Source organism: Sparus aurata, chromosome 21 (assembly GCF_900880675.1).
Source record: "Sparus aurata chromosome 21, fSpaAur1.1, whole genome shotgun sequence".
NCBI lineage: Eukaryota > Metazoa > Chordata > Actinopteri > Spariformes > Sparidae > Sparus > Sparus aurata.
Genome location: NC_044207.1, coordinates 5,709,860 through 5,736,841, shown reverse-complemented (window position 1 = coordinate 5,736,841; position 26,982 = coordinate 5,709,860). Strand labels below are relative to the sequence as shown.

The window sequence follows — 26,982 nt, the reverse complement described above, 5'->3', positions numbered from 1 at the left end:
GAACTGAACTCCAAATGTAAAAAAGAAAATCCGATTTCTTTGACATGCGTAAATGAAAGTGAACCAGTGTATCCTCATTGCATGTATAAATGAAATGGAGGAGGAAACGGACTCCATCATATGTTTTCTTTTCTGGCACTTTTATACTTGAAAATATTTCAAAATATTCCTTTTCACTAGTTTAATACAAATGCCATCTTCTGCAAATACACCCTGCTCCCTCCCCATGGGTGCTGCCATTGTTGAGGAACGAAAGGCAACTGCTCCCTCGTGAAGTCAGGTAGATGAATTTACCACAAGATTACAAGTAAAAATTCCAGCACTAAGTGGTGTTCAACTACAGTAGTAAGAAGTTCAGAGTCGGGTTGGAAGGCCGCTTTAGAGGAATCTGTAAGGTAGCCGTTTCAGTGGGCGACTGCAGTACTGCAACAAACAGACATTGACTCATAGACACCTATCATAAATGTGATGTCTATTAAACTGTCAACAGGATGTCTCAAACTGTAAAAGAGGTAAATCATTACTTTAAAGTCAGTCACTTTTCAAGCCAGACACACAAGTGGGACTGACATTTTCTTATATCACTGGTTTAAAAGTTATTACCAAAACTCATAAGATAGCAGTGTTGTATCCTGTAAATGAGCAGATTTTGAAGCATTTTTAGAGTTAGAGTTTCAGAATATCAAAATTATTGACCATTACAAATAAAGTCAGCTGCTCAGACGAGTGATGCACACACAGTTGTTTATTATGTACATTTATTCCAGCCATATTATTTTTTTAATGCAATTCTGTTGAGGAACAAAGAGCCGAAGCATATTATTTATGAACTTGTAGCCTATGGCAGCCTTATAATCATCAATGATCGTCAATACGCTCTGTGTTGGAAGCACACACCCTCATACACATCAAATACCATAGGACTATAATACAGTACGAACAGCTGTTTTTAGACACCTGTGCTGCAGCTGCAGCTGCAGCGAGGACCAAGCCTCTGTACATGGGACGCCTGCTCTAACAAATGAGCAAATGGGCTACCCTGTTACTTTCCTTCGTCCTTCATCCTTAAGGTCAGGGTTCATTGGATCTGTGTGTGATTCTGTGCACTCCGCTACACAAGGGGAGAAAGAATGTTGCATACAGTTAAAATATATAAATATTTTGATTATAAAAAAACATCTGATGTTATTTTACAGCATAGCCTGGTATAGTCAATCGAAACCCCACATTTTATTTCAATAACACCTCAATATTTGTATGCACTGAGCTATATATGCTGGTCAACACATCAACCTAACTACAACCTTTTTGTCCTTGCACAAAATACAATTTAAGGGGCAGCTATTTGAACCTATGTTCTCCTTGGTTTGATCCATTAACATTGATTTTAGTGCAACTAAAAACTGCACCCAGTTATGTCATTGTCTAACACATAAATGGCCTCTACATGCCTTTCGCGTTGGTCTACAGTATGTTCTCTTGCACCACCACAGTAAACCCCTACCGTCCTGTTGTGTCTGGCGTCACACACATTTTTTCTACTCATTCTTCCAAAAAAAAGGAAGCTGGCTTACTGTAGAAATTGGAAGCAAGTGCAAAATGCCATTGGTTGAAATAAAAGAGGAGCCTTTCTTGGTTTTGTTCACTTGTTGTTTGCTAGTTGCAGGTTTGTCCACAGCACCCATGACAGTAGGGTGACAGTGCTGCTGTATGTGCACAGCAATGGTTGGAAACAGTGTGCACGCAGCTGCAGGGTGCATGCACAGAAGAGGAATGGACGAGGCACATAGATGAAAAAAGAATCCTCGGAAGAGCTAACCAGTGAAATGAACTAATAATAATAGTGTGTCACTTACTTCTTCACTTGCAATAATATAGGGACTTTTTTTTTTATTGTCATGCAGTGTTCCTTAAGCCTGATAGCATGAGGACCATTCCTCACAGAATTTAACAAGCAAGAATAATCACAAGCTAGCAGCTACTACAGGTGTACTGAAATCAATTAGGATGTTTACAATGAGGAACTAGACAGGAAAACTCGGGTTAGGCTACTGCTCTCTCTTGTCTGTGTGTGTGCGTGTGTGTTTGTGTGTGTGTGTGTGCTCGCACATTGAGCGTGTGCTAACTGCTCAGTGAGTCATCCTTTGCTGGTGCCACCTGCGTCATCATGCCATTTTCATCCTGGACAAAGAGGCAGAGGGAATGGGAAGGTGTCTTGTGTCTGCTGCAAGGCTTTTTACAATACAACCACAGTGGCTACGTGTGTGTGTGTGTGTGTGTGCATGTGTGGATCGGTTCAATGCTGCATGCTGACTTTTCATCATGCATTACAATAAGCTAATAGCATTATTTTAAGTTAGTTGCGTAGTAAATGCTTAATGAAGTAAGAAAGTATAGGAGGGGTGTAGGACATAAAACTCCAGACTGATAGGACACAGTAATGCTGTCAGGCTCAATATCTTGTTATTGGCAAATTTAAAAAAATTGTTGAAAAAAGGCATCATTGCTGAGTCCTCTGTTAGTCTGCCTAATGTCCAGTTTTGGCAATAAACACCCGCTAACATCTTGACTTCAGAGATGCATGCTTTGTGAGGTGTCTGAGATGTGGACTTGAAACTGAATACAGGTTACTTCCAGGTTCAAGCTTAATGGTCCCATATTGTGCTCAGTTTCATACTTCAATGTTGGGTGTGTACTAAAGAATGTTTACATGCTTTAAGGGAAAAAAAAAAAAGAAAGAAAAACACATTATTTTTCACATTAGTAATATCGTAGTATCTATTGGTGCAAGCACATCTGTTGACCCTCTGTCTGGATGCTCGCTTTAGTGCTTCTGACGCAGCCGTGCCTCATGGCGGTCAATGTATAGATGTGAAGGCATATTTTGTGAATATAGGCTTTGTGCATTTCTAAAAGGAGTGAGTGTTTTTTTCACAGTATTTAAATAGATAGATTGGGTTGGATGAGTCTAATGGATTGGATTTATTTAGTACAGAGACCTTGCTTTCCTGCTTTTAAAACAACACTACACAAATTCACATGTATGTCCAGTCTAATGGCACTGCTGAACTGCAAGTCATTTACACCCTACTTGATCTCAATTAATTTCTACTTTTTGTATAAATTGTATTTTTGGTGCCCCTTTTAGACCCAATTTGATATAATTTTTTAATCCAGTCATTTTTCTTATGTTGGGTTAGTGTTAATGCTTTTGGTGTCTTTGCGGGTGAAGCCTTTGCTACAAAATAATTTTCCCTGCTCACAGGCAAATTTGAAAGTTGAAATATCAAAGGGATCAATTCAAGAAATGCCACAAATGATTTTGCTCATCATCATTGAACACTAAGTTTGACCAGTTGGCAAAACTCTTCAAATCTCTGAGTAATGCTTTAAGAAAATTCAGGCATCCTGGCCAACCAATCCATGCAACATTTACTCAGATGTTGTGCTTCAGACATTTTTCATGAAACCGTCGGACTGTCTGCAGGGTAAAACAACCGGCTGATAAAACCTAAAAGAAGCATCCATACTCCTTTATTAGTCGCTTGCAGTTGCTTTTTTGCTTAGAACAGCATGTGTTAACACACAATCCCTGTCTTTGTTTGATATTGTGTTGCATGTGCTCACCTATTCCAGTGTTTGTCCTGTGCTAGATCAGTTTTGGTTAATGCAGTTTATGGAAGCGCTATGTTGTTATTCAGTCAGTATCCTCAGCCTTTGATACTCTGGCATTTATTTTTGTTGGTAACTTTTCCAATAAGAAATGTGTCCGATAAGTGACACCCTCAGTATAAATGGCAGTGATATTGCTGATTAATTTCCCAATACTAGTTTTACAGTGCCATGCTCTGATTATTTTATTACATAATGCAGACTGAACAAATGCAATGTATAGGAGGAGCCATCTGATTTGAATGACAGAATCTCTTCCATACTTACAGAGCAAAGGGTACTCTGTTTCCTGTTAACTAAAGCCGCCAGCTGATCTGCTCTTCTCTGTTGCTTTTGTCTGTCTGTCATGCCTTTCTTTTTTCTTTCTTTCTTTTCCCTCTCTATCTCCTCACTCCCTCGCTTGTCTGTGTGTCTGCCTGCCTGTCTTTAGGTTCAGATAGTGCACAAAAAGCTGGACTTCAGCCATGTCACGTCTCGCTGTGGCTCCAAGGACAATATCAAACATGTCCCTGGAGGTGGCAATGTAAGTACTGCTGGAGCTGGAGGCAGACTCTGGTCAGAGTGGATGCATATCATTGTCCAGCTAATTTAGCCTCTTTCTGGCTGTCTTGCTCAAAATCATGATCAATTGGAGATCGCATTTGTAACCTATCCACAAAACGATCTGATTTGTCACGAAGGGATTAGAGAGGAATTTGGATGCATATTATATCTTACATCTGACTGGGCTCTACACAGAAACAGACAGTTCTTAAGCCATTATCACTTGACCTTACTGGGCTGTTAAAATACTCTTAATCAACCCATCATTCTTATTCTTTACTCTTGTTTAAATGATCATGTGAGATCTGATACTTATTGTAAAGAAATTAAATCAGTCTGACTCCTCAATCAGTATACTGTGTCCATAAATCTTGAATTATACTTAATTGACATGCTGCACATAAATTTAGATTCAGATTTGAGTGTTTTCTTCTTCTTTTGTTTTGCTGGAAGCAGTTGGTAGTTCAACTACAGCAACATTTTCTTAATATCAAACATTTACATAAAAGGATTATCAAATAACTGTGAATGAAAGTGACAAGCACATTCATGGCTAGCTCTATTTGCTTTTGGGATTGAAATCACTTAAGTGAAGTGACCACAGGTCCTCCTGCCCACCCTTCCAGATGTTGCTCCCATCTGCTCCAAACACCAGCTGCACGATTATATTCCATCTCTGGGCTGCTCACACAATCACCACTCTGCTGTGTCAGATCAAATAACCAAAGTGCAAAAGGTATCGTGGAAATGGTTGATGTCCAAGTATTGGCATCAAATAAAGTCAAACCTGGACTGATCACGGATTTCACAATATCAGCAACCTGGACTGATCACAGATTTCACAATATCAGCAACCAATCAGTTATGTGGACCCTAACATAAGCCCCTCTGGGTCACTCCCATCAATTTAAACCGTAGTCACGACATAATATGTTACGCGTACAGAAATCTTAGTCATTGCAAAAACCTTTCATACAAAAAAATTACATTATATAATATGAAATGATCTTATGAAAGGCATTCCTCTGTAAATCTAATATCATCATGTAGTTATGTCCAGTCATGCTACAGTATAAAAGGTCACACCAATACCTCTGCACCATTCTACTACTATTATTAAGATATTTATTTCAATCTTGTCTTAGCCTCATCCACTTTATGCCTGCCTTAATTACATTAGGCACAATACTTTTATGTATTGTTGTTTTACACGTAAGACTAAATGTAAAACAACACATGTACAAGCAACATATTCTCACTCTTAACTCGTTAAACAATACAGCAGTTTGGTTAGAGGCTTAAAGCTTGAAGGGCTCTGCAGATGAGTTAGCAGTTATATGTAATATGCAATGTCCAGTTAGACCTTTAAAATGAATTTTGCTGACAGTTCATATTTTATGACTTTTAGTCTGTCGTTAACAATGCCAAACAGTTGTGGTTGACACACTCCAGAACTACTTGGTAAGGTTTTGGAAAAGACCATACTTTTGGCTAAATGTTAAATAACTATGTAGTCTCGTGTGATGTAACCGTAACCACGTCACGTAACGCAAGTCATATACATGTAATGTAAGTTATGTCATTTACATACCTTAACTTACCTACCATCCCCCAGACCTGGATTTTTCTCATCCCTTATACTACTGCACTAGAGGAATGCTTCAAGAAGTGACTCTAGAGGGGTACCTACAGTGTCAAGCTTTACAGCCTGGGGCCACTGACCAGGCTGCTGTATTGACGAGTTGAGAGTGAGAGCAGGCTGTTACAACATATGGTAAAAGTGTGTTTCAAAGCGTGGTTCACATAAAGTATGCAAATACCAACCAATACAGTCCTATAGACATGATGACTATGGTACAAGTTTATAAATGTCATGTGAATGTACTGCAGTAGGATTAACACATTTTAAAGCTGCATTTATTGATAGCTTTTTAAAGCTACATTAATATAAAAAGAATTGAACTGAAGATATTGGTGTTCATCCGTTTAAAATGGCAAATGAGTATTTCAGTTGGCATGTTAAGAATTTAAAATATTTTGTATATATTATAGAATTAGGTTACTAATATGTTACCCTGTCGAACAGCCTCTAATGAGGCCGAACTGTAATATAAATAAAAGTTTAACACCACTGAGGGTCACTGTCTATCATCAGATTTGTAAGTATGATTGATCTTATTGCACACTGTCAGGCGGTTTTCCAGGTCCTAAAAGCCATCAGTGCCAGCTGCTGTCAGACTAATCAGGATTACTCATTAAACACACACTCTCACGACTCTCAACAATCCAATAACAGCCTTCCACCATCCTCCAATTACAGCCTTTTCTGATTTATCTGCATAAATGGAGTATCATTTACCAGTCTAACAAAATAAGAAGGCACTTTCAGTTACAATAAAACAGGTCAAAGTACGTAGTGAAGTATGGCTATGGAGCCCAGCATTTGGTACTCCAAATACCATCCTCTCTGTAAATGCAGCAGGTGCATCATATTGGATGACATTCATTTTCTAAAGTGGATAAAATCGATACTGAAAACAATTGTACTGGATGTGACATCTTTCTTAGCTTGTATAAGGAGGCAACATTATATTTATCTCCTCGTCCCCAGGTGCAGATCCTGAATAAGAAGGTCGATGTTAGCAAGGTCACGTCCAAATGTGGTTCCAAGGACAACATCAAATATAAGCCAGGTAAGTTTCAAAACTTCTATCCTCCTGTTTTTTCCTGTCTTTAGTCCAAGCATGGTCCCATACTTCCTTTGTTCTTTTTAGGTGGGGGTGATGTGAAGATTGACTCCAATAAACCGAACATTAAAGCTAAGTCTAAGGTTGGTTCCATGGACAACGTTGGGCAAGGCAACGGACAAGCCAATGGACACAAGGTTAAAATTAAAAACAGACATTGGTATTATCAGTAAACAGACAGTTAACTGGTTCTGCTTAGTCATTGTGCTTTACTGGCTGGCACCACTAGATGGTGTGGTAGCATGATGTACACTGCCAAAAAAGTGTGTGTGTGTGTGTGTGTGTGTGTGTGCGTGCGTGTGTGTGTGCATTCGTGCGTGTGTGTCTGCCTGCTCGGTGTCTATATCTGGCTACAGGAGGAGAAAACAGAGGAGAAGGTGTCTTTACTCCCAGGAGGAACAACAGCACCAGGAGGTGTTGCTAAGGAGAATGGGGTAAAGGAGCCCACAACTACTCCTTTTGGAGGAGACGGACTCAGGGAGCCCCTGAGCATAGACAAACGCATCACTGAGACAAGTGGGTAAACACAACACAAATAGATCCATCAGATTTAAAGCATTGAAGTCTGTTATTGTCGTCAACTGACCATTAGCTAAGCCCCATTCCTCCCATTATTTCCTTATGTACATTAACTATACTTCCCAAGCTTACAATTGGTACATTTGCAGGACAGATTGACAATGGTGGCAGATTTACCACCATAATCTCTTATAAAAAATGGTATTTAGCTGGAACTCAGGCAGGCTGACAGTGATGGATTTTGTCATCTGAGATGACAACTGGTTCTGGCAGCAGTATCAGCTATACCTAGCTAGTGTTAGGTAATGCTAACACTAAAATTCCATGGGGTGATTTAAAACTGTCTCCAGCAGATTTTTTAATGTTTCCAGCTAACTTGCCAATAAACAACAAGGCTGTCAAAAGTTCTCAAAGATTAGCACAGTGATACACAAATTATATTATGCTCAAAGATGGAGGCTAAAGAAAGGTCTACATGTCTAAGAGTCAGCATTCTCACCACCTGTTGATCAAAGCCAATGTAAAATAAATGGAAATTGAAGAGAAGCATTGTTCTTGTGTTTATCGTGTAGTAATAATATAAATGTACTTGAAATGTTATTTGTTCAAACATAATCTTTGGATGAAAAGGACTTGAGACTTGACTTGGACTTTTTTTTATTTGGGACCCGTGAACAATCCTTCCCTCTGTCCTTCCCTCCCATTTCACAAGCAGACAGCCACAAATGATGACGTATGCTGCAGCAACAGCAAAGCTCAAAGCAACACAATGGCGAGCGTGTCGGCAGCTGCTGTGCTGTTCGATTTGCCAAATGCAAAGTGTATGGAATCAAAATAAAGGACGCTTGATCGACCATGCCAAACTTTATCAGGCATCTGAAAACATACCCAGATAGGTCAGGGAGTCAGTTGTGAAAGTTAACGTTAGTACCTATGGAAGGTTACCAACATGTTTAGCTTAGCATAATAAGATTTCTGAAGTTAGCTTGCTGGTGGTTGAATATTTTGAAAAAGGAGTGTTTGCCATATCTGTTCACGTTCATGACTGTAAAAATGGTCAGATAATTTGATAGTCCATGATCTGCTGCCACCATCTGCTGGCTAAATAGGTGAGTCTATATTGTAGCTGTATGTTCATGTTACAAGGCAAAATACTGCTCTACTCTGAAGGAAAGCGTTCTTTGTGTGCTTTTTCATATTGAAATGCAATACACCTGTTTACTGATCATTTACCAAAAACTGATCAATGCTAGTATTGTATGCTTATAGATAAAAGAGTCATTATAAACCAGTATATGCTTTGAATTCCTTAGCCAAAGTTATGCAGTTTCGCACTGTTGTTCTATCATGAATCTCCAGCTATCTCCCGTTACCACCTTCAATCATCCCTGTGCCAGGTTCTTGTCTCCACACCACATGTTCATAACTTAGCCCTGTTCAGCCTCATATGCAAAAAATAATGTTGGCCAACTAGCCAAGGGAGCTGAGTTAAGAAAACTGTGTATAAAAAGAATGGTACGACAAATCTCAATAACTCTTGAGGGGACACGCCACTTAATTGTGCTGTCCGTGAACCACGTCCTCTCTCTGGACGACCGTTCTAGTGTCCAACGATGTTCCCTGAGAGGCTTCTGAGCCTAGATGTGCTAGCCAAGTTGCCTGTTGTGACTCTCCCTGCAACTGAGTTAATTAGCTAGCTACAGCCAAGGATAGCTAGCAAATAGTTGTTAGTTAATCTGCTGATGTGCTGCCTTCTATAGTTTTGGAGCCACCTTTGAATTAAGGCAATATTTTCAAAATACCCCATTATGTAGTTGGCTAATTTGGAAAGAATGGTGAAGCTTATTTTAGAGACGACAAACACACTCTTTAATTGATTCCTTACGCTTTTTCTCGCTTTTTCGCTTTTTTGATTTTCGAAATATGAGAAAAAAAGACACTGCCTTCCAAACTCTTCAGACACGAAGTATTGCTCTTGATGTGGCCTAATGTATACCACTTCAGCATACATAGAAATCCAAAGCATGACAGGCCTGACTTGCCTGTTTGGTCTGCTAAGCATTGGAAAAAAAAAATGTTCAGGTCAATTACTATGACAAATGGCAATAAATAAGTGGAGATCTCTGGAATGTCTGTTCGGGCGTCTGGTGGAGTAGAGTGGTATAAATATTGTAGACTCTATGCTTCAAAATGAAATTATACAGAGATCTACAGAGTGAAGATTAGCCAGTCTTAATAGATAATTTCATCTCTTGTGCTGCAGCTGGCCTTCGCACTTCAGAGGGACAACAGACTACTGCCACCTGATGCTGCTGCCAATCTCAGCCTAATTGATGGATAGTTGTGGTGCTAATACAATAAAAGACAAGGATGTTTTATAATTTGTCCCATAATTTCAATGAACCAAACCCAGACAGTATCAGGTTGACACCACCTGGCAAAATTTTAACTCTGAAATTTTCCATCCTAGTCTCAGCATCACTTTTATCTCCTTTTCACCTTCCTTACTCTTTTTTTTTGGTTGTTAGTTTTACTTTCTTTAATCCAGTATATTCCCCTCCACAGATTGAGTCCCAATGACCTGTAGATTGTGGTGGGAGACATGTGGCACCTGCCGACCCGCCAATCAACCAACCAACCGACCTACCACGGCGCAGTCACCTCCCTCTGGCCCCGCCCTTCATCCTGCCCACCGCAGCACCGGACTGACCAATTGCCTCTCAGTATTTCTCTGGGGTCCGCCAGCCAGCTTCCTGCTACCAACCCTGACCTTTGACCTGTCAATGCCCTTGGGTTGACCTTTGGCCCTGCCTACCACAGAGAAGACAAGTATACTGAGCATAGCCAGTTTTTTTAGAATATGCACAATAGAATATTTCCACAGTTGAGTCTAATTACTGTTTCTAACATATGTCCTTATAGTTCAAAGATCCTGTCCCAAAATCCCCTTTCACATACCTACAATTCAAATCCACGTAGATCTTCCAACCTTGTTCGCAGACCTTTGCTAAGACTACTATTTCCTTCTGATCCATCCCTGGTCCATGCCCACTTAGCCTCAGACCACACTAGCCAGCTGAGGCCTAGCCTCCCAGTTGCCAGCAATTCCTTCCAAATCTGCAGTATCTACAACACTGCATGTTCTCTCATTGTATAGGTAATTCTACAGCTCACTCATTAAACAATATCTCCTACGACATCTCTTGGTGTCAATGCACCAGTTCGTCTCCCCCTAATATTAAAATGAAGCTTCTTTATCATGGACTATTAATGTCATGATGCTCACAAGTGAAGGCTCATGTACAGTTAAGAGGAAACATTTGGAGAGATCAGTAAAGACAACTAAAGATAGAGTTCAAAATCATTGGATTCTGGAAGGAATGAGGAATAGGAAAGCATGAGTCCAGAATGTCTGAAGCTGTCGTAGCTAAATAGCTGCAATTCATAATTTATTCTTATTTACCCATCTTTGTTGGAGCAAAAAAAGAATGGTTGCAGAAAGTTATGAGACAGGAATTATGTGAACATATTCTCCAATTAGCAACTGTGCTAGCAATGTTGCGAACTGTCAAATAGCAGGCTATCCTAAAGCGGTATGACACCTTTTTATTTAGTGAATGAAATAATGTACAATCCTAAGAGCAAAATGCCAGGGGAAGTGAACAGCATTGTGAAGACAATATGGAAAAATCCTCAGAGCTTTTTAGGGTCTGAGCAGTTAGCTACAGTAGTTTACCAGTGAGCTCTGCTATTAGTCCTTATGTCCGAGCTACATAGAAAGTAGCATAGTTCTGGAAGACGCACAAATGAAATTCATCATGCCACTCTGGTGTGAGTGGGCCTTAATTCACTACAATACAATATTCTTCATCCTTCATTTGGATCCCCATTAGTTTTCACAAAGTAGTCGGTACTTTCTGCAACACGATAGCTTGAATCTTTCTTAGTACATCAGGGTATGCACTCAAGTCTGTAGAATATATTACCCAACACTGGAGATATTGAGTGTAACAGCACTGTTTAACGTTACTTGTTGAACCTGTAACACACTGGTTTGGATCACATGGTCTTAGCGCAAGTTCACAAACCACTATGAATGCAGCCCCATTCAGGTTGGGTTGATGAAAGTATTCTAAAAAATGACAAAAAAAGCTTCTAAACAACCAAGCTATTTCAGTGTGGCACTTACAAACCCTTGACCTTCATCTCTGGATAAACCTACATACTCATATCTCAGTATTGCATGAAGTTTGGGGTCAGTAGACCCTTTAGTCTTTTTCAATAAGACTATTTCCATCGCAAAACATTCAACCTGGTTCTCTTGCACCATAATTCTTTGGTTCCTACACTGTCTAATGGCTTAATCCCAAACCTCCCACCATTCCCACAATGCCACTCAATCGTCATAGACTCTTGACCTGAGCAGTCATCCTGAGCCGTGTCTAGCATTTACAGTTCACATGTGGCTATTAGAGACAGATAGACACAAAGCACCTTCCTCCTCTTGGAATCCTCTCTGTGAGACCTGTCAACTTTCTTCACACACAAACACACTTGCACAGAAGCACAGATATTAACAGGAATGCACACACATGCTTGTTGGTGTGCATGAATCCATACACACACAGACAAACACACACATAAACAAATGAGCACCCTAAAATAAAAACTAAATGCTGTTCATAGCCGCATTTCTCTGTTCTAGAATGAAATCAACTCTTTGCTGTGTTTTGGTGGTCTCTGCTGATATTTCTAAAAACAGTGATGTTGGTGTGTTGTTCCTATCATAGTCATTGTCGGACATTTTCACCATAGGCTGACCTCATCCTGCCTCTGTCTTGTCTTGTTTCCTTGACTTGTGTGTCCCCCCAACTCTCTGGCAGCAATACAGTGATCTTAGCTGGGTATACTACCTGTTACCCATGCATTTACATGACGTACAGACAGAGAGGGATGGACAGAGACAGGGGGCAACCAATGGTTAACAGGTAGTTAAGAGAGGAACAAGTTCGCTTGCTGGAACAATTTTCAATCAAAGGGAATAATGTTACATTCATGGCAAGTCTGAAGTAGGCAAATTCTTTGTAACTTATTAGTGATTTTGAACTACGTAGCGAGCTGCTTCAGTTGACGACTGCAGAGTAGCAGATGGTCTGTTCGAGCTATCTATATCTCTGGCATATATTTACTCAACATCTGTAATGTAAATAGATGGAAGTAAATTGCTTTTTAATGCTTTTTCCACATTTTTGTTCAGCATTTTTCTTGTTGTTTTTCTGTTTTATCGAGGTTATCACTGGCTATGTCAAAAAACAAAAAAAATTAAAGGAAAACATTTTTAGCTATTATTTTACTACACTGGACAGCAGGAACTGCCCAGTTCCAAAATACCATGAATGCAGCAGTATTTCAGCAAAGCAGAACCAAGAAGGGCCTGCAGATACTCTGGTCAGGATCATCTTCTGGGGCTAGAGGTTGTAGTTCTAGTGAGCAAAACTGTTTTTGTAAAATAGAGATCCTCATTTTAAGCGATAAAAACAATTTTATTTTATTTTATTTTATTAAAATGTAGTTCACTCAGAAATGTTAAATCAGTGGTTGACGAGTGAAAGGCCAGTTCGTATTATTTTAGGAAATCACCTAAATTCAGTTTTGGCACTTTTGTTAAAACAACACTGTGATGTGACTTTGATTTACAGACCAAAAGCATTGTTATGTGTCACACCAGTAAAATTAGTTGAAGCCGCCATCTTATCATAGAAAGCTCTGTCTTCTCACTGTAATTCTATGCATTGTGCATTTAAGAATGCTTGGTTGGTCTCTGCTGAAACTATGAAGGATTACTGACGTGTTTGTGGGTTTTTGCCGTAGTTGTCAGATGTGTGAAGTGTTGCTACTGCATCCATCCTGTAGAGAGTGCTGCTTAGCCTCTGGAACACTGAGAGTCTGGCTCTGAGATTTAACAAAGGCTTACTGAGAAACCTTACATCACCAGACGCTTCAGTAGATTTACATACAGTTCACATTTAAACCAGCTTTGTTGGCCACACTATATTATTGTCTCTGGAATACTAAATACATTCAAAATCATATTAATGATGTGTAGTTCCCCATAAAACTCAAAAGTCTTGTGCACTTCGAACACAGTCTTGTTCATTCATTGATGCACTGAAGTGATATTAAAGTTGCTTTACTGTATATTGGTAAAACATTGTCAACTGTGTACTGTACATGTGTGCTTTGGGAGCAAAACAGTCTTGGTAGTTAGATAATAATGATAATCAAAGAGCAAGTGATCAACAATAAAGTCTATCCAACTCAAAGTAACATATTTAATATTGTACTGTTCCCTCCAAATCATCCACATGAGTTGCCTCAAAGCGAAACACGATACATGACATATGTGTGGGTCATATGTGAAGACGATAATGTGAATCTTTCTTCAAGAGTAGAAGAGTGAAGGTATGAAAGCACTTTGATAGGTGTAGACAGTGGTTTGTGTATATAAAATAGGAACAAGTTGTAGTCTTAATTTGTATGTTACCATATGACAGGATGACCTGATGTTGTGACACAGCGTTGCCCATTGATCTTGGTCAGATTCGAGGATTGGAGTGGATTTTAGTGGTCATCAGTGTTGTACTGTTGGCTGTGATGGTTTAACACTCAACTCTCCAGTTTGCACTCATGTTGTACCTGTCAACATTCACTGGTTATTACTGTCTGATCAAGCTACAAAGTCACATTTCCCTAGTGGGCAAGGACCATTCTGAGCTTTGAGGAGCCTTATTTGGCACTTTTTAAGAGGACCATCAAAACTGCTTGTTGAATTTCACCCCTTTTGCATACAGTATTTTAAATAATTATAAATGATTTTCATTATCCTAAAACAGTAAAAACTTGAGGTTCTGTATCGTTAATTCATTTCAGTGGGAAGTATCCAAACCTGTGAAGTTTATTATGCAACCTGTAAAATAGACAAGATGATGCACTTTGCATGCAACAATTCTGAAAGATTAAAAGCATGGCTTTTATTTAGACAGCATGTGAATGACGTTAACCAGAAAAGCTAACATGTTTTGAAAAGGATATTCATGATGATTATGATTTATGAATTTACAGGCAACACAGTTAGTTACATTTGTATAACTATATACAATACATGTGATTTAAGACACATCATGATGAAAGAAAATAAAAACAAAAAGTTTTGACTGATATCTTTTATATAGTCCTGAATAACCCAAATTAATGGTTAATTTTGAAAAAAAATTCAAATTAATATTGGCCAAAGTGACATGTTATCACGTTTTCAAAAGTCAATATTTGTATCGGCTTTAAAAATCAGATATCTGTCATTCCAAAGCCTACTTAGCGTACTTTATAGCATACAGTATGCCAAGTAGTGTGAAAAAGCATACAGTGTATGCTAAAGAAATAGCACGGGGAGCTATCTAGTAAAGGGAATTATGTTTCCAGTATACCCTTAGAATATTCAGTAAGGACCACTGACCTCTTAAAGTTAAGATGCAATTTAACAACAGAGGGCATGTCTAGGTTTCTGACTATATTCATGCTTTTAGTACTCGTAGTTAACGTTGTAGCTGTGCAGCTTGGACAAATGGTAATAACCAGATTTACTCGGATGCCCATTCACAACCGTTTGATTCCCCAGTTATTGTGCTTGAATGCCACCCTTCCACTAGTGTCTCACACTGTCCCTTGTATATAGTTTCCACCATGTTTTTATCACTCCAAAAGTAACTCAAATAAATAAGAATCTAAACAAAAAAAGACCAAAAAAATCTTACTTCATAGCAGGGTGTTGTGGATGTTGACAGATGAGCTTTCATGTTCATAAACCTCTTACCTTAAAGGTTAATAATGGTATTATAATTATAAGATTGAAAGCATAAGAAGGAAAGGTGTACTTTTCCTTCCCAGTGTCTGCCTTTTTCTTCAAAGAAAAGGGCTGCTGAAGTTTCAAGAATGTTTTTAAAATGTATTAAAGATGCAAGATGATGAATACATGTATGAGGTTTGTTTCTGTTCCATTTGGGAAGATAGATCATATATGGAAACACTGTTTACCGCATTCAAACTGACGGGCAGGAAGGGAGGCAGTGTGTGTCAGATTTTGTATGGTCCAGTACAGTATATGACTGTACAGAGGCATTACAGAAGGAAAACCTGATATCAGAAAAATATAGTGACATCCCTCTGAATGTTTTGGCAAACCTGAGTTTATTTAAACAGAGAGAAACAATCTGACTGGTTTCCACCTTGGTTTGAAATGCACTACAGTGCATGTGACATCTGACACACACTGGTCTGCCCTTTCTCCTGCCCTCCACCACCCCCCTCTTCGATTAACCAGACTTAGTCTTTTGGCATGTGGTAGAAAGTAATGTTCTGTATTAGACAGCTCCTATATAGACACCTTGACATACCTACCAACACTGGGCTGAATTTAGGAAAGTCTTGGACCAAATTATCTTCTCAGTGTCAATACCAAAGGCTGAGAATAATGGAAACATTTGGCCTAAGTTGCACTATAAAAAAAGAATAGGATACATCAATGAACGTTAAGTTCAAAAATAAATTAAGTTTGAATTTAAACTTTTCCTGAAAGAGAGGTGGCTAATTGCCTGAAATGTAACTGGGAAAAAAAGGTAAATCCAGGATAAAAGGGAGTGTTGGTAGATATGCACCTGGAGCCCCTAGCTGTGTCTCCCACCTACAGAGGCTCTTCAGCACCACAGCACTTGAAAGTAGCGAGTTCTCCTTAACCACATATAAACAGCAACTGCCAGATGCTTGTCTAGTAAAACTAATAACCATTAACCGTGTTAATTATTCACAGAAAGCACAACATAATGACTATGTGCTGTTTTGTACACATGAAATATTGTATTAGTTCAACTTATTAGAGAGTTTCTGTTTATATGAATCAATTATGTGTTCGTATCTTCTGTAATGTGCAATTCTGTCATTACAAATTGAAAGGAAACAAGCAAAATAATCTACTCTCCAGTACTGTGGCGTTGATCCACTGTAGTGTGTGCTGTATTATTCTTTAGGGCACAACACCATTGCAAGAGCATGCAGAAGACAATAAACTCCTGGTTGTTAGAGGCATCAGTCCTGTTAGATAGAGCTCATCTCCCCCTCCAACTCTGAATATTTGGTATGAAAGAGATGTTCATTGTGATTAATTGTTAACCAGTGATGTGAATAATAATCATTCAATAAAAAGATGAGCAAAGTACAGTGTCACAGGTGTGTCATTTCCTCTGCTTTCATTTTTATTTTATGTGTGTTTTTATGTACTAATGTAGTGTATTTTTGCTGACCTATTCTGCTAACAAGACATAAACAACAACCTAAACTATACTATACTATACGGTACTATACCAAAATGAACATTCCTGAGTACTTTCACATTTGGTACTTTCAGTACATTTTGATGCTATTTCTTTTTACAACCATGTCTACCATCATGAATATGTTGCTCACTATTTAATTTGCACTGAATGCTTGAGCACTGATCTCAGTGATTAACGCAGCACAAATACAATTCATTGAATAATATATATTAATTCATGCCTTAAAACCACTTAACAGCATGTACCTCAAAGGTTTGGGCGGTCTGCATAGAAAATATACAAATGAGACACTGATAGCTCATTCATGAACATAAAAGGGAAAGCTGCAAATTCCTGAACAGATTTATCATATTTACACATATAGAGGTGCAACTGTAAAAACAATAATGGAATGAAGAAGGATGTTGGGATCCACTTTTTGGGGCCATGAGTAATTAATCAGCAACACATGCATCATCATCACTAGGGCACAAAATCGATTGAGCAGGTAGCAAAAACAATTTGGATTGAGTCAGAATTATAAATCAGGACCTTGTCGTTAAAGGCACACATCAATCCAAGTGATGGTCACCACTGCTGGCTCTACCATGGATTTCATGTAAAATGATTTTCAAACATGTTTATATTAAAGATTGTATAGTATAGTATAGTATAGTATAGTATAGTAGTTTAGTATGCTAACAGTATTATTGTATTTGAATTATCAATGCATTAATATGTACATCAATAATGTTGCAGCTAGTAAAGGTGGGGCTTTAATTAATTTTAGGGCTTTCAAAATAACTTGTTGATTTCGATTGATGACAACAACATTGATAACTCAACGCTGCTGAGCAGAGGTGATTTCATCGTTCGATGTCGAGATTCAGTTCCTGTTGGTCAGTTCGGCAGGAAGAATCATTCGTATTGTTCATTCGTTAAGTCGTGTTTATGGTACAACGTTGTTTAGCGGTGAATCATGTAATGCACAGTTCATAGCTCCTCGTTCTCAAACAATCGTGCTAACGGTCAACATAACACAGTAGTTCAAGGCAAATACATAGCTGTAACTTCATGATTATGTGTACTTTAAGACAACACAACAGTGGATAATGTGTATATACACCTTGACATTAAATTGACATGTATTGGAGATAAAGCCAAGGGTGACTGACTGACTGAACGAGAACGATGAGCTATGAACGAAGTGAAATGTTTTTTTTTCTTGGAAATGGTTGCTTTGCTTTCCTGTTTCTCATTGGCTAAAATTCGATGACTGTGTCCTAGACTTAGCATTCAATTGGCTGGCCCTCAGTCCTCTTCACCACTCTGATAACTACACAGTGAACAACACAGCGACCAGTCTGTGAGAACGAAAGAACGAGTGAGAGGGAAGTGAAACGTGGAATCAGGTCAGTTCATTTGTGTTAAAGAGTTGTCCTTCGAACTGATTCGTTCGCAAACGAGTCATCTTTACTGCTGAGCAGACTGAATGGAAAAGTCCCAGCAGAATTCTGAACCGATCATTGCTGTCCGTTCACCCACTACAAACTTCCGTGTTCTTAACGGACCCACACACCTCTTAAGACACCAGAAGCCACGCTTGGTGGATGACATAACATTGTTTTGTTTTTTTCACACCGGTTTGTGCATCCTATGCAGCAAGGAATCTTAACCGTCACAGAAATATCATCTACCATTGAAATTTAGAATGTCCATTTATTAATGTATTTTATATATCTATATCTATCTATCTATCTATCTATCTATCTATCTATCTATATATATATATATATATATATATATATATATATATGTATATATATATATATGTATATATATATGTATATGTATATGTGTGTATATATACATATATATGTATATATACACTGATTATGGACACCTCGAAGGGCATTATCCTGCTTATACCATGGTCACTTACTAAGAAAAGAAATTCAGATCATTCATTTATATTTTCATGCGTTTTACAATCAAAATATAAAGTTTTTCACAAGCCATAACTATGTTTCCCTGGTAACACCTGAGGGTTTGACTAATACCTGGAACAATCGTTACTCTCCCGTAAGGTTCTTATGCAACGGAGATGTTGTTCACTCCTCCAGCAAATAGGATGGACCATAGATACGACTTGGCAACGGGAGATATTCTAGTCCGCTTAGCAATGAGCCAGAAAGCTAACGCTATGCTAGCAAGATTCAAAGTCAATAACATTGCGTACGGTTGAGAAACAGTTAATATCATTTGACAGTATGCTAGCTAACAAGACCAGCTAGCTAACCAGTCATGTCACTGCCCCCAAATCAATATCACGAACAAATGACCAGCCGTGTGTTACGTTACTATGGCCGCAGCCTGAAGTAGAGAGTTGAACAGCGAACGGGATGTAAGATTATTCGCGTATCAGTAAGTTTAGAGGGGGAGTGTACTTTCTGCAGCTTGTGTGTTACAGTCGCCACCCTGTGGTGTTCAGAGGATAAGGCACTGAAGGACTGAAGGACTGCACTCAGTGTTGGAAATAACATATTCAGATTTGATACACCAGCTAGCGCATTGATTTAGAGCGGTGAACAGACAATTTGACTGGAACTACTTAGTAGGTGTCAATATATCAGGGGTTAATGGACACCCTGCAGCCAATCAGAATCGAGTATTCCCCCAGACCATGTCTAATCTAAATATTCTACATATATTCAAATCACTATATTTTAAATCGCTTTTTATTTTATAGCGCTTATTACTTTATATAGCCAACTGCTGGATAGTTTGCCAGTATCTCCCAGGGGATCAATTAAATCTTATGTTATACAGTGTACTACAATATATTACTATTGCTTATTACAGTGCCAGGACCCATTGTTTCTTTAAGTTCAAATTGTTCGTCTCTGACAAGAAGTGCATGTTTGGCAGAATAAACATACCCCAAAACTCACCAAACTCTGCACACGCGTCACATCTGGTGAAAATATTCATGATTCAACATGATTGGGTGTTGAATCATAAATGTCACCAAATTTCATGTACATACATGCATGAAATTTAGTATGCATATGTACCATTACCAGATGCATAAAAAACCCTCAGGACCCATACCCTCAGTCCAACAGGAAGTCTGCCGAACTTCACCTACAGATTTAACACAACAGATTTCACATTCAGTCAGCATCATCCTCAGACCTTGAAGATGAAAAGTTTAAAATGTTTGCTTCCGTTATCCCTGGTGGGCAGGACAGCGCAGTCGATTTTGATGCTTTACCATAAAGCAGAAGGTCACTATAAGTCCAACATACACTTTCCCATCTACACCAAATTGGTCACACATGTAGAGGGTTTTGCTTTGAATAAGTCTATGCATCAATACTGTGTCATATCCATAGCGCCACCCACTGGACACAGGATGTCAGCCTCATCTCAACCAATCTGACTTTATTTATGTAGCACTTTTCACACAAATAACATGTAGTACGAAGTGCTTTACACAAAAAATGCAAGCAAAACAAAGCAGAAGTAAAACCATAAGCCAAACACACACACATACACACACACTCACACACACACACACCTTCTCTGGCACATAACTGAAAAAAGGCAACTGAAGCGCTATCTTACTGTCAGCCATTAGCAGTATGGACAAACATCATCTGATTGACATGACATTTACAGGTTGTTTTCTCCACATCATACACTACAGAGTGACATATATTGATGGGTGATCTCTAGCGCCACATAGAGGTCCACAGTAGGGCTGAACGATATGGACAAAATTTCATATCTCGATATTCATGCCAGATATCTCGATATCGATACGATATGACTACAGGTTCGGTGAAAACCAAGCATTTTTCAGAAAAATAAAGAGATTATTTTAAGCCATATACAAATGGTTGATAGAGAAATCTTTACCAAATAATCACAAACTCACTACAGAGACAAATATATTTGAAGTAACAACAGTAAAGGGAGGGAGAAGATTAAACGAACTATGTGCATTTTTACAAGATGAACGATGACATCCTAATCTGGAGAGAAAGAGTGAGAGTGAAGATCGAGACTCAGCAGATTCAGGTTATCGCTGGTAAAGTACCAGTGGAATTTAGAAAGACTAAGAAGTCAGAGAATTAAGGGATCAAAACAGAGTAGACGGCAGCTATACGGTCTCAAATTCACAGAGCGAGCGGCCGCAGCATCCGCTCCTGCTGCCCCAGCCAGCCCCCACACATACACACCTGCCACCTGCAGCCGTGTGAGAGGACAGAGAGCCGGCGCTGCTGCAGGGGAGCCACAGACTGCAATGACTCTGAGCAGCAGGAGAATTACAATATAATGTATTTCTCACCTTTCCCCTGATGATCTGAATAAGTCGCTAAATTTGTTGCTAGTCGCTTTTTAGAAAAAAAAGTCGCTAGAGGGTCTGAAAAGTCGCTAAACTAGCTAGAAAGTCGCCAAGTTGTGTGTGCGTCTCAGTCTCCCTCACTCCCACCCTCGTATGTTTGTCATTGGTTGGCTTCAGCTGTCGATCCACCGCAAGCATGAAATAAGGTTTGTCGTTGGCTGGCCTTAGCGGTGCATTCAAGGGCAATCGTAAAAAGGATGATTGTTGTTGTTGTTGTTTGGCGAGCGGGGTAATCTATATCGTTTATATCATTGCTTTTTCAATATGAATATCTTGAATGTTCATATCTAGATATAGATACGATAACGATATATCGTTCAGCCCTAGTCCACAGGCAGTGTATTTCACCCATTCTCGGCTGCCATGATGGCGGCTAGCAGAATAAGCTACTGCTAAGGTGAGTTGTTCAAAGTTTTCTTTTTAGCAAACTCTGTGTACACAAACAATGTTCTCAATTCTCGTGTTCATGTGTAGAGACCCTGGTGATACTACGAGCAAAGTTTCATGTTGTGTCAAGCCTTCTTAGTGTTTTAAAAATAGTGATTTTGATGCTATCGCTAATTTGCCCCAAGCACTCCCATTGAAAATGAGTTTGACCCGAAGACGAAAATACGGTAAATCTTAAGAGTGTCTCTTTCGTCGTAATTATGCTTTTACATGAAGGTTTGACTCATATAAATTCACAAAAAAACCTAAGTTGCATTTTGGCGCGAGTTTCACTTTAATCAACAGGTCCCATCGGTCTTTCAATGGCAAGACCATCGACATATACATAGATGCATCATTGAGCGGGTTGGCCCATTGCTACGATACGTCAACGTCACCGCCATATTGGATGAGGCAGCTCTGCCCTGTGAAGTAATACAAGTCAGTGGTGTGAACTTAATAAAGCGCCCTTCTACAAAGTGCTGTAAGTTAATGCCTCTCATTTACCTATTCACACACGTACATGTGACATCTGTGGCAATAAAAAACATTATAAAAGATGATAATGTATACAATAACATTTAAAGGTCCCATAAAGACGTTTTCTTTGGTGTCTACATATATAAACTGGTCCTCCCTGAGCCTACCAACTCCTAGAATGAGGAAAGCAAACGATTCCTGTATGGTCTCTGCAGTCCACCCACTGGTAAACAGGCGCTCCTACAGGCTGTTCAGATTCATCTCCTGTCGTTACGTAACGAAGGGAGTCATTTAAATAGGCCGGCCTCCTCTGCACGGTGATAGGAGATATCCGAGAGGGGGGCGTTCATCCCTGAGGTGAAGTTCGGTGTGTCCAGTAGTAAGAGAGCAATGTTTCGCAATGTCGTCGCTCAGAGTTAGACACGCAAATTGCTCTGTTGTTGGTTGTATAAATCAACACAAGTGCGTATATCCTGTTCAAGCTACAGAACAACAGAAGAGACAGTAGTTGTGTTTCATTTTTAATGACAAGGTGCCAGCTGCGGGTCGTGTAAGTCTGTGTGCTGGTATGTCACGCTGTTACTGTGATGATAAATGACGCTTGAATATTGTTGAATCTGTGTCTATAATAACCACACCCTGACATGTAAATGTGACATCTGTCTTGGTTCATTTAATTTAACTTAAAATATGGACAACTGACTGCATAATATATGAATCAGAAACAGAAATGATTTACAGCAGCTCCCATTCAAAGTCAAGAATATGCAGAAAAATTGTAGTTGTAATAAAAATGACAATAATAATAATAATAATAATAATAATAAACTATATATATGCTGCATATTTATAATAGAAGTCTACTGCAACTGTACTGTTTTCTTTTTACCATTAAATGTTATTTTATACATTATCATATTTTATAATGGTCTGTCATGGAGTACATCACTTCACTGCTAACAGAAAAGAAAGCAGCTCACTGCTAGTTGCAGCTTCTTATCGTGACCTGCAGTCTTTGTTAATTTTTTGTCATGATTGCTATTATTAGTATTTAGATTATCAAGAATCACAGTTACATGTCAGGATGTGATTATTATAGACAGATTCAATGTTTAACTGTCATGTGTCATCACAGTAAAGGCGTTACATACATTAGCAGCTGTAAACACATAAAAACATTATAAAACACATCATGTGGTCCCCTTTAAATGCTGGGTGCAGATGTATATTTTGGTAAATAACCTCCGTGTCACACCGCGGTGAGGACTGTCCTGTCTTGGGTTTTCTGTCTTGTGAATTTCATGTTTTATTTTGAAAAGTAACTCTCCTCTCGTTCCAGGTTACTTGCCCTTCCTCTTGTGTCACCGGTCTGACGTCTCCCCTGATCCATGATTGTTTCCACCTGTGTTCCCTTCCCTCATGTGTATATAGTCTGTGTCTTCCCCTGTCTCGTTGCCAGAGTATTTCGTTCGTCTCGTCGAATACGTCCAGCCTCGATCCATAGCCTTGTCACAGCCTTTGCATCAAAGTATTGCCACGCTTTTGATTTCTGCATTTCTGTTTTCCTCTGTCGAAGAGTGATTTTGATTTTGATTACATTTTTGGTCAGCTTTGTTTTTTTTGAGAAGTTAATTTCATAGTGCTTTTGTTTTCCTCCAGTTCGGAGTGACTTTGTGTTGTTGTTTTCTTAGCTCAGCGCAGCATAATTTTGGTTCTCAGCCTTTTGCTTTTTCCCTTCTTGAGAGTGGTTTTCTTTTGCAAATAATTTTCATAGCATTATCCCTCGCAGCATAGAGTAGACATTTTTGTTTCCTCCCTTGTGGGAGTGATTTTTGGTTTCTTGTTTGTGAGTGTGTCGTTGTTCTTTGTTCTGTCTAGCTCAGAGTTTCGTAGCCTGTTGAGTTAGCACTCATTCTAAAGTCGAGGACAGAAGTTTCAGAATAAAAGCCTGTCTAAACCGTTCACCTTCCGCATCTGAGTCCTCATTTCTGCCCAGGCCTGACACTCCGGTTCCAAATTAATGCCGAGTCTAATTTATTTAAAAAAAAAAAAAACATCAAGGAAGAAGACGTGACCACTGACACTGCACGATTTTTTTCTTCGCCTTTTTCACGTATCGTGCTGCTTTCCGTCAGTCATCACACTGATGATCGCCATGGCTCTGGTGCAGCAAACTTTCTGTCTTAAAATATGCAGAGGAAAACAGAGGAAAGAGGGAGAAGCAGCCACTAGACGTTTCTCTGTCGACCCCAAGAGAGTGAGAGATTGGCGAAAAAATAAAATGCCACAACATGCCACAGAATGCCAGAGCCTGCCACAGAATGCCAGAGCCTGCCACAGAATGCCACAACATGCCACAGAATGCCAGAGCCTGCCACAGAATGCCAGAGCCTGCCACAAGGTGTCTTTGTAAAAGCTGGACTTCCTCCAACCTACATAACGTACTGTTGAATACCATGTTGTCTCAAGTGCAATTTTCCTCTTTATGTTCATTGGATATCTATAATAACTCTCTCACCTCTGCCTGACTGAGAACTCTGGTCTCTCTACTGTTTTGTTGTATATATTATTATTGTTATAGTATATTTTGCATATTTTGTTTTGTTGTATATATTATTATTGTTTATAGCACACTGTGCACTGTATATATACACTATGTATATATTGGATTCTATTTATGTGTTTTAAGTGTTTTATTTGCTGACCCACTACTGCTGTAACAAAATAATTTCCCAGTCTGGGATCATTAAAGTAATTCTATTCTATTCTATATCGTCTGTATTATCATTAATAATACTATTAAATGCAAAACTTGTATTAATCTTGTTTATCAGCTTCTCCTTAGTATGGGTATGATGAGTGTAATTAGCCTAGTTGTTTATTGTAGGTGTTAAGAGATTCCTTGCATCAGAGTATTACTAAATGTAAATGACATTCAGCGTTAACATGGCTTTTAACTTAATGTATTTGCTCATATTTTTTCAAATGTAGCTACATTTTGTGAATCCACACTCTCACTCTCATTTGCCCAATTTATATAACAACAGCATTTGATCCAAAGGGTAACTATAAATATACATTCACACGCACTTAAAGTTCAATATAACACCACAGGAACATGTTACATCCAGGCTTGAAATTGAAGTACCACTCATGCTACAGTGAACAGAGGCTTTTCATCACCAACACATTTACCAAAAAGATTTGGTTTACTCTATAACACTGACAACCTATTACTGTTTGGATTTTGCATATTGATTTTCTGTTTCATTTTTTATTAAAGTTAGGTTATTTAGTTCATGTTTAATAAGTTGTAATTCACAGTGTTAACTTCACAATTACGTGTACTTAAAATGAATGAAGTTTTGTGCTAATGCTGCTTTTCTTCTAATACAGGAAGACAAAGTAGACATAAGACTCACACACATTTTGTTGGCAGCCCAGTGGTGCCGACGAAACGTCTAAAGGGGAAAAGTCACTGAGCCTGGGGCATTGCAAATGGACAGTGAAGAGCAGTGCAGAGCCATGGAAGACCTAAAAAACGATGAAGAAAGTGTAAACTTTTCCTATTCAATTTTGAATACCAGAGCGACTTTGAGATTTTTTGCGGGGAGTTTGTCGACAAGGGCTACAGGGTGGATGCATCTTTTGAGGAGGGTGATTAGATTTGTTATGAATGTTGTCATATGTGTAAATAAAGTTTCTTGTGTTTGTTTCATTTTCATGTTCTTATGTAAATTATAAACTTTTCTTCTACCCATACTTTATCAATATCATTGACCTGATGACCATCACATATAAATACTGGATCAATGTTTGGTGACCCTCTTGACTTCATTTAGTGCCACCATCACTGCTACCACAACCGTCATTGCATTTAGTGTTTTGCATTTGGAGCTGGTATTTTGTTTAGTCACTGTCAGTAAATTCTACACATACACAATCCCACTGAAGCAGAAAACAAGAGTTTTGAGATGTTGATTATCATTATTATTATTATTATTATTATTATTATTACTTTTTTTCTGCATATGCTTGACTTTGAATGGAGCGGCTGTAAGGCAAGCAATTAAACTTAATGGATCAATAAAGTTTTTCTGATTCTGATTCATATATTATGAAGTCAGTTGTCCATATTTAAAGTTAAATTAAATTAAACAAGTTGAAAGTATGGTGGACAGATGTCACATTTACATGTCATGATCTGGTTATTATAGACACAGATTCAATATTTAACTGTCATCACAGCAACAGTATTACATATATTGGTAGTGCAAACGCTCATAAAAACATTGTTAAAATACATACGTGGGTTTGGTGCTGATCTGTATACTAAACATGTAAGGAGTAGTTAACATTTATAATCATCAGAGAACGTTACAGACAGTGACAAAAAACGGCCCTGGCGGTTTCACCCACCAGCGGCCCACCAACAGCGGGGGGGGGGGTTCCGTGCAACTTTTGACGCACGTAAATAACACGCACTTTTGAGAGCCCCAGTGATGGTGAACGTAAATTCCCATGCTATAAACAACTCAATAATAATAATAATAATAATAATAATAATAATGATAATAATAATAATAAAACAGATCAATAAATCATCAGAGCCAGCCGCTCCATAATAAAAAACGTGTCTTACCGTCACGCAATTATCCATGTCTACCTCTTCATCCTCCTCCTGCTCATATACCTGTCCTGTCTTGCTCCCTGGTGTGTGCTGGCTCAGCTGTGTCGCTAACATTAGTGCCAGCAGTATTAGCGCGAGTGCTAGTTGAAGCTGCACTTGATTTTAAAAACAAATAAGTCAGTTTGATGC

The 26,982-nt window shown here is 38.7% G+C and overlaps 1 protein-coding gene and 1 long non-coding RNA gene across 7 annotated transcripts in view; one reads left to right on the top strand and one right to left on the bottom strand.

The window, feature by feature from the left end:
• The window catches only part of map4l (microtubule associated protein 4 like), a 103,908-nt gene extending 87,159 nt beyond the window's left edge, over positions 1 to 16,749 (top strand). For 5 of the 6 annotated variants that reach the window (XM_030404182.1, XM_030404183.1, XM_030404181.1 and 2 more), the window contains 5 exons: positions 4,103 to 4,195; positions 6,827 to 6,908; positions 6,990 to 7,099; positions 7,319 to 7,478; positions 10,047 to 16,749. In XM_030404182.1, the coding sequence (XP_030260042.1) occupies positions 4,103 to 4,195; positions 6,827 to 6,908; positions 6,990 to 7,099; positions 7,319 to 7,478; positions 10,047 to 10,051 (450 nt within the window). In that variant the 3' untranslated portion in view covers positions 10,052 to 16,749. The remainder of the gene's footprint in view (positions 1 to 4,102; positions 4,196 to 6,826; positions 6,909 to 6,989; positions 7,100 to 7,318; positions 7,479 to 10,046) is intronic. The other variant, XM_030404184.1, reaches the window with a different exon arrangement.
• Positions 728 to 26,982, bottom strand: LOC115573404 (uncharacterized). The gene is made up of 3 exons (XR_003982267.1): positions 26,806 to 26,982; positions 25,590 to 25,697; positions 728 to 1,111 (listed from the first exon to the last, which is right to left on the bottom strand). It is a non-coding gene; the product is annotated as an uncharacterized LOC115573404 (long non-coding RNA).